We start from the raw sequence: 12,602 nt of genomic DNA, 5'->3' as shown, positions 1-12,602 counted from the left end.
AAATTTATACCTCTGCGACACACATTTTTTGAGTTCAATTTGTCGGTCGAGAAATTTTTCATTTGTCGAAAAAATTGAAATGATTGTTTCTTCCCAAACATTGCTTCACATGAATATATCCAACTTATCTCAACAAAAACTTTTTGTTTCAGCTGCTTTTTTTTAATTACCATTATAACAATATATATATTGTGTTTTGAAAACAAATGAGAAATTTCTGAAAAAACTGGAGAAGAAATATGAAAGGAATAAAAGGGATTGTTGTTTTTAATAAAATACAATAATATGGAATGAAGTTTTTTGGGATATCTTTGCTGCCGATGTGTATTTGACAAATAGTGATAATTTTAACGTTGTTTTTTTAAATGCTCGAAGAAAAATAACTCATGAATAAGAATTATTCTATTCATCTTCTTCTTCTTCCTCCTTTTCCATTTCACCAGTTCCTTTGCTTCCGCCCGCTTCAACACAGCTATCTTCCATTGACACTCAATTTCAATTTCATATCATTTCATCACAGCATTTAACATTGCACTCCGCAACACCATCTTTCATATCGCAAATGCCTTCTTTTTCTTCTCCTCTTCCTCCTCCAACCCGATTCTCCCAGCTCTCCTCCTCCTCAAATCTTCATTCATTTGCATCTCAAACATTTCCTCGGAAAAATCTGAAGAAAATGAACTTTCGTATACTTTGCGATCGTTTTTGAAAGGAATTTTATTTCGTTAGAGAACTAATTAATATTCAACTCCTCTTTCTATTTGGGATAGAGCTCCGTTTTATAAGCTCAGCCGATCAATGTGACATGAAATTTGTGGTGTTTGCTGATGTGATGAAAAAGTTAAAAAGAATTAAAAAGTTTGCGTCCAATAAAAGGCTGTGCAAGTTTGCACTGAGGAGTTATATCATTCATTTATAGCGACAAAACACGATGACTTTCAATATACAAGAAAAAGTTTTATAAACTGTAAGTTCCATGGGTGGGAAAAGCTTCGCTTTGTGGAGGGAAAAGAGGAGTTGTATATTAATTAGTTCTCGAACGTATTAAAAAGCTTTAGCTTCTTAATTCTCGAGAACAAATGAAAATACAACTCCTCTTTCTATTCGGGATATCACTAATTGGGCATGTTTTGTGTCTCCTCTTCCATTAATATTGCATAGGCTCTTGTTTCTACTCTCTCTGTTCGTGTGCAAATATTTCTTAATTTCTTGACAGTTGCATGGGAACATAATCGCTTCGAATCCTCTTCCTGATCCATGCAAATATTTTCCTTGTTGTGCAGTTTATCTTCAACTTCCTTGACTTCTTCATTTTCCTTATTGATATCCTTCTCCTCTCCAACGGTCTGCGATGATTGCGACTCTTCGATGTCCATGTCAATGCTCTGTTCTGTGAGAGAGGGAAGCTGTTGTGTTGGAATGGAACAATTTGTCTGCAAAGATAGTTGTGGGGAATTGAAAGTTTGTGGTTGCGCCAGCAATAATCCAATTGAGTTTGAAGATTGCAGGCTTTGAAAATACTGAAAGGAAGGCTGAAGATTAAAGATCTGAGGTTGTTGAGTTGGCACGATGATGTTATGTTGAACAGGAGATATGTCAATTGCAGATTGGCTCAACGTCTGAATGTTAACGAAAGCAGATCCTTGAGCTATTTGTGCACTCCAAGGTTGTATTTGAGATCCTGTTTGTGGGAATGGTTGGTGTACTGTCAGAACCGGGGCCATCGCTTGAGCAGTGTTTGTTTTGAAGAAAGAATTAGTTGGTGTGTGAGCTGTGGGTGACAATCTTGCAAAGTTTGTAACCATAACCTTTGAAACTCCACCGCAACGAGAGCAGACAAAGTTGAATGCTTTTCAGTTTGGCAAGTTACAAGTATATGGACCATCGACAAAAAATATTTTGTATGTTTTAAACGAAAGAAGAAGTTATATTAATTAATTTAAAACAAGTAATTTTTGTCGAAAAAGAGTTTTTTCAACTTTCCATTTTTCTTTTGATCTATCCCATAACATTTTCTTGTTTTTAACAGGTTTGTTATTTTTGTTTATTCGTTATTTGTAAGGATTTTGTCAAAAACCGTTTGATTTTAGTGATATGCCAATTTTTCGTGATTCAAAAAAAGATATTTCTACGCTGATGAAATCCTTTTCAAACGAACGGAAAACAATTGAATTGTTGTTATTGCTCAGATTATTACCATCAGCAAACATGTGCACAAAATGCAAAAAGACACCAAGAATCATTTATTGTGCGAAAAATATCGTCTAATGCAAGTGCAAATGTCGATTCCATTCAATCAGACACAAATCAATTTTTTCGAATTCGAAATTATAGATTTCCACTTATATGAAAATCATGCTGTTATGGTGGATTAATGTTGATGTGATGCGCACATCTTTTTTGACTGGAGCCAGCTGCAACACTATTTGCATCCTTTTGAATCTTTTTCGCAAGGCAGCACACGAAATGATTAAAGGAAAAAACAGAAGAATTGGAGGAAATAATTACACCGTTCAAGCAGATGAAATGTTACTGAGAAGAAGAAAATATCGGAAAGGAAAACCAAAAAAAGGCAAGTTCCAAGAATATGGACCATCGAAAATAATATCTTCACAATCATTGAACATTAGAAAATATTATTATAATTAATTATAAATTAGTTTTATCTGTCGAAAATATTTCGTACAAAACATTGTTTTTCATTGTTTGATCTATCCCATATTTATATTTTTCTTATTCTGAAAACAAAAACTAACTTGCAAGCGGGATACGCTGCGAAGACGCTTATCAATCTTATTTGAGTGGTTCCATATATTATTGTCTTTCACTGACTGCTAACTTTATGTTTTTGAATTTTCAAGATCTGATGAAATTTGTTACAAATTAAGTTTTCTATCTTTTTTCTTTTTTGAATATCTTTGCGAAATTATTTTAATACCAGTGTACTTTTCGTTTAATCCATGTCATTCTTTGTGATTGTAATATGTTTTGAATTACTGTTTCGAACAAATTTCAAAGTCAATAGTTGACTTTAACAATTGAAAATACCGGCTATAACGATGTTAAATGTTTATTTGTATTTCATATAATATTCAAATACTCGAATATCAATATCTTAAATGTTAGACAATGTTGCACATTGCTGAAATCCAGAAAAGCATTGAAGAAATCTCAGGAAAGATGTGGAGCAAAAGGAAGAATGGTGCGTGAAGATACGAACAGCAATTGGGAAAAGGATAGGAATCAGGGAAGAGTTTGATGTGATGGTCTTTGAGGAGGAGCCATTTGTTGGAAGGGATGAAAAGAAAGCTGAATAGGATTTTTTTATTAGGGATGGAAGAACGAGGGATGTTTAAATATTAAGATTGAAATGAAAATATATTTTTATCACATCATGTTGCGAGAACAACAGCTGTGTTTGAATGCTGGTGAAAGACAGGAGCACATATCGCACATTGTGGGTTACAGACTAAATACAAACAGGAAAAGCACAGCAAACAGCTTAATTGAGTTTGAGGATATAAAAGGACTACAGAAAAGATGGATAAAAGCAAATTAGGAATCGCTGATCGGATAGAGGAAGAAGGAAAGAGGATAAGAGTTACAAGGAATAGTTAGGATGAGGTTTCCAGCTTTTCAAATTATGAAAGATGTGGAAAAATCGTCCAACAAACAGGAAGGAAGTTTCAGAATGAATTTCTTTGTTGGAGGGATCACTATCTTTTTCAAGGGAAAACATATCAGAGGAGGAAAGGGAAATAAGGTCCTTGAATGGAGTGTTCACAGCAAAGGAAAATCCTCGACTTTTGATGCTGGAAGAAGAGAACCGTTTTCAAGGTGTGACAGCTGAAAAAGAAACATGCTTGTCCTTTCAACAGTAAAAGGAAATAAAGATGAAAGATGAGGAAGACAGCCTGTATAACATTGCCAAAAGCGAGTTGCTGATCCAAAATATTCTGTTTCCAAAGGCGATCTTTTGGATAGGAGATTGAGAAGAGATTTCAACATGTGAGTTCAACAAAGAAATATATGAATGGTGGAAGAATGAGCAAATACATCTCTTGAAAAAAGGACTGGAACAAATGAAGAAATTGAGATTTAGTGTTAGATATAGTTTGTAAGAATTACTAAACAATAACAATGTCACATGTTACTTTTTTAACAGAAGCGAGATCAAGCAAAATGGAAATGAAAAACACGCAAAAGGAAGAAAAAGGAATATACGGTGTTCAAGAATATTGAAATAAACATTTTCTTTATTATTATTCACTGAATTAATTGATTCAAATTCATTGGTTGCAATATGAAAAAAGCAATAGAAAAAAATAGATGAATTGGTAATAATTGTTGAATTCATTATCAGAAAAAAATCCAAATGAACTCGAGATATTTTTGAAGGAAATTTCTCCAGGAAAGTTGTGAAGGAAAGTGGAGATGAAAACAGAGAATAAAAACAAAGATATTAATGAAGAAGAAGAAAATGTGTTATTCAAAAATTGAAGTGTTTTTCATATTGATTATAAAGCAATTTTCACGCTCCAAAACAATTGAAACATTTTTAGGTGAAAAAAATCAATGAAAGATTGGACCTTACTAATGGAAGAAATTACGAAAAATATTTGAGAAACGGAAAATGAAACAAAAAATATTCTTTAATGCAACCTGTAAAATTCTTCATTCAATATACAAATAATGATAATAATTAATAAAAAAAGTGATAAATGCATGTGAAGAGATTTGTCAAGTTTAAAAAGAACAAAATATATTTATTATTTGTCGAGAAATGAAATAAAGAAAAAAGAAGTTCAAAACTATGAATTCTCTTTTGTTGTTACCCATATTGAATCATATGAATGACAATATTCACAAATAACATGTACAAAAAAAGTACTTGCAATATGTATCAATAAAAAAAGCAAACAGAATACAAATATCAAAATTCTCAATTATTTTGCAAAAAACAATACATAATATCAACAGTAAGCAAAAGACAATAATATATGGAACCACTCAAATAAGATTGATAAGCGTCTTCGCAGCGTATCCCGCTTGCAAGTTAGTTTTTGTTTTCAGAATAAGAAAAATATAAATATGGGATAGATCAAACAATGAAAAACAATGTTTTGTACGAAATATTTTCGACAGATAAAACTAATTTATAATTAATTATAATAATATTTTTTGATGTTCAATAAGTGTGAAGATATTATTTTCGATGGTCCATATTCTTGGAACTTGCCCAAAAATAATGTCTGTTCATCTTTTTCTTATTTTGTCACAAAGTTTTAAACGGTATTTTCTGATTTCATTCTTTGCCTTCTGTGAAAAAAGACACGAGTTAAAATTTGACAAATTCAATCAAAACATGTTCTGCTTTTGAGTTGTTCGAAATGTCATCATTATTTTAACAAAAGTATTTTTGAAATTATTTGTGGATAATATCTGCTGAGAAGTGACTCTGGATAGGACAAATGAAAAAAAAAAAAAAAAAAAAAAAAAAAAAAAAAAAAAAAAAATTTTTTCTTCGGACGTTGATGATAATTATTTAAAAAAAAATTTTCAACAACTTCATTTCCTATTTTCATCTTCACTCTTGTTCATTCAAAATCAGCAAATGATGTATTTTTCAAAAGACAGTTGCACAGACGGATGAGAAGAAAGAGCGAAGAAGAGACTTTTCAAGTTGATGGATGAAAAAGGACTCACGATTTATTGTCTCATGAAACTTGATGAACAAACAAACCATTTGAAAAAGAAGAAAATGGAAGGCATTTTAATTCTCTCTCTCTTTTTCACTTCATTTCATCAAAATGAAGCGAGACAAAAATAAAAAAATTAAGATAAATGCTAAATTGATTATTTTCATTTTTTCTAAATGATAAAAAAAACAAACATTTTGAGAAATGAATAAAAAGAAATATGAATAAATTTGGAGTTACAAATACAAATACAAAAGCATCAATTTTTGAGTTAAAAAATAAATATGACTCTCTTTTTCTCAAACATTCTCATCTAAGATGATAATTTATCACGCAATTCAACAAAAATTTTCAATTGAAAAAGGCTGCAAACGGTTGTTTGCGGATTAATGGAATATTCAAAAAAGAAAAAACAAGCACATTGAATATCAAAATGTGAAGAATCTCATTTCTTCAAAGATTAACTGAACGGTCAGAAGCAGATAATACAGAAAAAAATATTTTTGTTTTTTAACAAAAAACCGTCAAAGTTTTGTTGGGTAATTAATCAATCAAATAAAAAATAAATAAAAATATTTGTTAACAAAGTGAGTTTCATTTTCTCAAACATTCACAAAATAATCTGAAATTTTTTTCGGAAAGAAATGATCATAATTTCTTTTCAAAAACTCTAAAGTTTTATGAAAGCTGGTGATGATATCTTCGTATCCTTCTTCTTCCATCTTAACAAAAACCTTCCTTTTCGTTGCCTTTCTTATAACTTCTTCCATTTTGTTATCCGTCTTTTCTTTCAATTTCCTTGAAACATTCATTAAGAATTGAAAGCATTCATTTGTCCTGCCTTCATTCAATGTTTGTCTCTGGATCTCTTCCAAAACAACATCAATAGCACCGCTTTTCAACAAGTCATAAACTTTCACAAATCTCAAATTTGCTGCATTTCTCAAGGAATAAATGCACCAATAGCTAATAACGCTGTAATTATCCTTCGCTGCTCGATATACATAAGAAATGCTGCTGAAAAGGCCAACAAGTTCTTCATTCTTCAATAGACAACTTTGAAAATAAATCACGATTGTTTCGACCCATTTCGTTAAAGCAAATTCTTCTTTCGCTTCTTCTTTGTTCATTTCCTCTCCTTCTTTCTTCTTCCAATTCACGTTTCTTGTTAGCACTTCCAGTTCTCTTGCTGCTTCTCCCGCTAAATGCAGCTCATTCACAATACTATCTTCCAAGCTGTAATCATTGAAGAATCTGTATATTAAAAATTGCCAAGCAGATTGATAGGCCAGATGCGTAAGATTTCTGTGTTTCTGCTGATGTTTGATGATTTCTGTAATTTCCTTCAAATATAGTTCTTGCCTTAAAAACTAATTAAAAATTAGAAAATAGCAATAATATCAAAAAAGAAATAACAATGTTCATACACAATGTCCCATTCCGCTCAAAGCTAGCAAAGCCATTTCCACTTCTGTTTGAACTTCCTCGCTTTCCTCTTTGACCGATGCAGCTTTCAGAAGGCAAGGCACGCAAGTTGTAAGCAATTCCTGAGAATCCGAGGAGTTCAATAAAAGATAGCATTCGCAAAGATCAATCAAAAGCCCTTTGTTCTTTTCTTCTTTTTTCTTTTCTTCTTCATAAATCATCTTCTCAAATCTTCTTCTTATTTCAGAATCATTAAAACCACTACTCCACATGTTTTTCAACTCTTTGCAGTATCCAATGCACTTCAGCAGCAAAATTGCATTTTCCATTGTCATTTTCTTTTCTTCAATCATTTTGTATATTTTGTCGAACATTCTTGTTGTGAAAACAGATTTATGTTCTTCTTCATTCATCCTATCAACTATTTCATTCATTTCTCCGATTTTCTTTCTTTGTTCATCTTCACTGCAATGTTCAAGTTCACAAAGCAATTCTGATATAAAAAAAAGAAAAAAGAAATCAATTTTCATGAATTTAAATACAATAATGAGCACAAACCATTAAACCTTTTGATTCTACTCGTTGACTGCATTTTTGAAAGCACATTGCAGACAGAAAACAACGAAAATTCGTCATTTGATTTGAAATCAAATACCATTGGAAAGAAGAAATAGGTGCAAAACAAAAGCTCGAAATAATCATGAAAGCATAAGTTGTTATACCATTCTGCGTTGTTAGTGTTTTTTTGACAAGTCGTTTCAAACAAACAAAGAAAGAAAAAACGATAAATCTATTTTCGTGTTTGCAGTAATGGATATTCAGATCATCAGATTTGAAAGAATAAAAATATTCCTTGCCAAAATGAGAGACGGTTAGCAAATATTTTCTGCAGAATGGGCGATATTATTTTGAGAGGTTGCACGAGACAGCAACGCGAGGCATCCGCGATGGAATTGGGCAAGACAATTTTATGAAAAGCATCATTGAAGGAGATTCAACAATTTTTTAAAAATCGAAATATTCGCATGTATGCGTTTTTTTATCGTTCTTGTTTGTTGAGAAGATGCTTTTTGAAATCATCTTTTCAGAGTCCAAGAATCTGATTAATTATATAAATGGCCATTCCTTTGTTTTTCTGAGCTAAACATGAGAAGAGTGCTGGATTCCGATACACAATCAGCAGATTTGAATTACATATAATTTGTTTTCAAATGGAATAGTGGATGAAAACAAATTTGATTTCAAAGCATTTTGTTGAGAGGAAAAAAAAGAATGAAAACATTTGTACAGCACTTGGAATGAAAAGATTTTATTCGATATAAAAGTGGATGGAAATATCAAAAGCAGGACATTTATGTGGGAAAAAAGGATGATGGAGAAAGGAACAATGGGAAACAATGGAAAAGGAGATTGGCAGCATCAGTGGTTGAACAATCCTCTGCATTTGCGATAGAAAGGAAAGGTGTGTTCTTTTGAGGAATTTTTATTATCAACCTAAAGCCAATTATTTTTATTATTTGTCTTTTTATTTCTATTCCAATGAACAGCATTTTTTATGTTGAGCGTCATTCCTGGTGACAATCCATTTCAAGTTGCATTTTTGCGGATTATATGGTTTCTTCTTCTCCTCCTCCAATCTCTTCATTGACGAGATTTTTTAAATTTGACTGATGGAAAGAACGCCTTCTTCGTATTTGAGAATTTGTTGTTAGAATAGCCATCATATTCTCATGTTGCAATACACAATAAAACTGCTGTCTGTTGCTGCTGTTGGCTGTTATGAAATTCGAATCGATTCATCATTTCTTCATTTTCTTCAAATGAGTCTTGTCCACATTTGTCGTTCAACTTACTCCAGAAGAGCTCCATCCAACTCATTTCATTCCATTTCTCTTTCAGCTTCTCTTTCTTTCTTTCTTTCTTTCTTTCTTCAATTCTGTTGCTGCAAGAATTTGGTTTGTGAGTGCTGTTATTGTGTTGCATTCTGAACATTCAGCACAAGCTTCATCATCATCATCATCATCATCATCATCTTCTTCTTCTTCTCCTTCTCCTTCTCCTTCTCCTTCTTCTTCTCCTTCTTCTTCTTCTTCACCTTCTTCTTCACCTTCTTCTTCTCCTTCTTCTTCTTCTTCACCTTCTTCTTCACCTTCTTCTTCACCTTCTTCTTCACCTTCTTCTTCTTCCTTGATTAGAAACAACAAATGTTTTCACACTTGTTTCATTCGGCTCCCGTCAAATTCAGGGCCAGGCATCATCTTTTATTATCTTTTTGGAAGCACAAAACGTATATTCATTCTATTACAACATGCAGCAAAATTAAATAACAAAAGAGGTGATTTCGAGTCGAAAAAATCCGATCAGAAAACGCGCAACTCAAAATGGAGATTTCCTCTGACTTTTTTATTTGGAAGATGAAAGAGGTTCAGATGAAAAGAGCATATTATCGAAGCAATTCTTGAACGAAATGAATGTTTGAAATGATGTTCTTCTTCAGATCACACAACGCCAAATGCTTTCAACAAGCAATCGAAGACAAAACGATGAAGGAAAGCGATTTTGAGGAAAATTCATTTTTGAAAGGAATTTCAATGAAACACCTGAATTTCCAAAAACATGTGATGATTAATCCATCAAAAGTGTTTTTGAGTCAATTTCTTATTTTTTGTGTTTGTGCCATCTCCACAACTTTCTTCGACTTTGCCGTCACTCGCACATAAATTCACTATTTGTCTGCACATTCAATAATATTTACCAACGTTCTTCTCCTTCTTCAGAAGACCCGTCGCATCGTGTGTCCTCTTGCAGGACATCTTTGATAGCCAGCAATACATTGCTTTGATACCAAGATGACCATCCACGTATTCATTGTCAGCTGTATTCTCGTAGAGAAATATAAACAAATCGACATTCCAATCACCGAATGCTTCTGTTCTGTCATGTCCAACAACCGAGTTGTCTTTCTGAGTGATGTTTCCCATGAAGGCGAACAAGGGCTCTTTCACAGAAGCGACAAGGGACTCGCTAACAAAATACTCGTCTCTTCATCATCCTACTCATTCGCTCTCTCACTTAATTGCCAGAACAGTTTATCTTAGCCTTCAGGTGGAACATTTCACAAGCAGTTTTAGTTGATAATGCTGTGCTGATGCGATTCTGTTCATGGTTCGATTGGTGATTTCAATAGAGAAGAGCGTGATGATTAGCCTGGCGGAGGCAAGCAAAGTGTTTGATGTGAAAGAAGATAGCATCATCAGCATTTTCGAAAGGAGAATTTCGATGAAGCAGGCAGAAATGAAAGAAAAAGAAGCAGCGGATGGAGAAGGAAGTCAAAGAATTATTCATTGGAAGAATTAAGAGAGAAAAGACGAGATCGAATCATTTATGATCATCAGCTTTTATCGCCTCGACACCATATTCTCTGTTTACTGTAGCTCCTGAGAATCGCATATAGAACAAGGATTTTGTGAAACTGTATCAGCTGAAAAAATTATTGAAAACTTGGTTTCATTCTATTAAAGTCATAAATTTTGTTTATTTGTTGAAATGACAAACAATTTTTTTTTTATGCTTTTTGTTTATTTGTATTGAATAGCATGTCAAGAAACTGCAATTTTCCTTTAATTATTTGATTTTTTTTCTTTTTCTTTTTATTTTTGAATACTGTTAAGAAAATTGATTGATAAATTCGATTTTCCATTAAAAAAATAAATAAAATAGAAATAAAAATTAATTTAAAAAACAAAAAGAAGGAAAAGTAAGAAAAGGAAGAAAAGAGAAAAAATAAAAAAGAAAGAAAGAAACATGCAAACATAGATACAAACAAAAAAGCAATCAAAAGAAGAAGAAGAAGAAGAAAAATGAGATAGTTGATAATGATCGTCTCCAAAAGGCACTAAAACATTTATGTTCTATGAAGAAACGTTTCAAATTTCTCTGAATTTCTCCGAAAGCAAAGCAGGAATATCAGAGAGGCAGACTAAAAATGAAATTTCTTTGAGTTTCTTTGTGCGTTTTCCATTGTTTCCATATGAATTTTTGTTTAAAATTGATTTTTCTGCAATTGGAGGTAAGAAGTCGATGTCTTTATCGAAATTGCCTTCTTCGAAGAATGTTTCGTCTCTTTTGGGGGAAGAATGAGTTGTTTCAAGTGTGATGAATATGTTGGCTCTTTCTTCTCTTTCTCTTTCTTCAATTGATAATTCTGCCAATAATATCAACGACTCTCTTCTTTTTATTTCTGCTCCTTCTCTTTCAATTTCTTTTCTTTCTTCATTAAGACAACATATACAATCTTTTCTTCTTCTTTATCTTTCTCTTCCTCCTCCTCTTCTATTTCTTCTTCTTCTTCTTCTTCTTCTTCTTCTTCTTCTTCGTCTTCTTCTTTTTCTTCTTCTTCGAACTCATCATAATTATCTTCTTCTTTATTTCTTTTTCTTCTTCTTCCTCCTCCTCTTTCTTTCATTGTCATTCATTTTCTTCTTCCATTGTTCCTTCAATGCAACAAATATCTCTCTTAAGTTGCTTCTGATTGGAGCAGTCTTTTGCTTTTCTTGTGTTGTCTCCATTCGACTTCACAGCTGAATCGCCTATGATGTTTCAATCAACCATCAGACGTTTCAGAAATAGAACTGTTTTAATTTAGCTGCCTGACAACAACATCTGATGTCTCCAGCCGACAAACAATTGAATTCCCTGTCTCATTGCATTAGCTATTACGCGCTGTGAAAGCACCCTCTCATAAAAAAATGTCACTGCTTCAATAATTACTGCAACATGAAAAGAAGACAAATGTGTGACGCTTCATTCGTCTTGCTGACAGCCAAGCCTCTGAGGAGCAGAGTGAACTCAACCAGTTCCATAAAATACGATCGATTGAAAGCAGAATCTGATGAAATTCTCCATTTTTTTTATAAAAAGCCATTTCTTGTTTGAAAGCCGCAACGCAAGATAAACACAAACCAACATCATTGCAACCAGAAATAAATAAATAAATTAAACAGTCTTCAGAGAAATTGCCCACTCTCAGTGTTCGTCTGAGAAAACATGACCGTCTTGTCTAACTTCTACAAACGCTTCATCAAACAAAAAACAAAGCAACAAAATCCCCACAAATCAACTCCGCATCGATGCCACGCAAATGGAACACAACAATAAAATCTCTGGCTGTCTGCGCTTGAAGAGGCTGATCACAAATATTCTGTATTTATCTGCAATTGCTTGTGGCGTCGAAGAAAGCAAACTTCGAATGATAATCGCCTTGCTTGCTTAAAATGGCAGTCCCTTCGAAGAATGAAATCCAAAAGCTGTTGGACTGAATGTTGTTCGACTGCAAGCAAATGTTCGATAATTGGATGCCTCGTAGTTGGTGTTTCTCATTTTCTTTGGAGCAAAAGCGGAATCATAAATAGAAATTCTTCGCTTTCCATGTCTGCCTGGCGCAGTCCGAGAAGCAGGAAAGCCTTATAAATAAAACCG

The 12,602-nt window shown here is 32.9% G+C and overlaps 3 protein-coding genes across 3 annotated transcripts; all 3 read right to left on the bottom strand.

Annotated features, from left to right (window-relative positions):
* Window positions 1–1,115: 1,115 nt before the first annotated feature.
* MONOS_1739 (uncharacterized protein) lies at window positions 1,116–1,805 on the bottom strand (the record flags this gene model as incomplete). The annotated part of the gene is made up of 1 exon (XM_067870305.1): window positions 1,116–1,805. The coding sequence occupies one exon, from the start codon at window positions 1,803–1,805 to the stop codon at window positions 1,116–1,118; it is 690 nt and encodes a 229-aa protein (XP_067722747.1).
* A 5,315-nt stretch (window positions 1,806–7,120) lies between these two features.
* MONOS_1740 (uncharacterized protein) lies at window positions 7,121–7,477 on the bottom strand (the record flags this gene model as incomplete). The annotated part of the gene is made up of 1 exon (XM_067870317.1): window positions 7,121–7,477. The coding sequence occupies one exon, from the start codon at window positions 7,475–7,477 to the stop codon at window positions 7,121–7,123; it is 357 nt and encodes a 118-aa protein (XP_067722746.1).
* Window positions 7,478–9,019: 1,542 nt separating this feature from the next.
* Window positions 9,020–10,105, bottom strand: MONOS_1741 (uncharacterized protein; the record flags this gene model as incomplete). The annotated part of the gene is made up of 2 exons (XM_067870328.1): window positions 9,020–9,310; window positions 9,884–10,105. The coding sequence occupies 2 exons, from the start codon at window positions 10,103–10,105 to the stop codon at window positions 9,020–9,022; spliced, it is 513 nt and encodes a 170-aa protein (XP_067722745.1).
* Between the last annotated feature and the right edge of the window lie 2,497 nt (window positions 10,106–12,602).

The sequence above is a fragment of the Monocercomonoides exilis genome (genome assembly GCF_001643675.1).
Source record: "Monocercomonoides exilis strain PA203 chromosome Unknown scaffold40-978991, whole genome shotgun sequence".
NCBI lineage: Eukaryota > Preaxostyla > Oxymonadida > Polymastigidae > Monocercomonoides > Monocercomonoides exilis.
The sequence above is the reverse complement of the archived record's forward strand: the minus strand, read 5'-3'. Positions and strand labels throughout refer to the sequence as shown.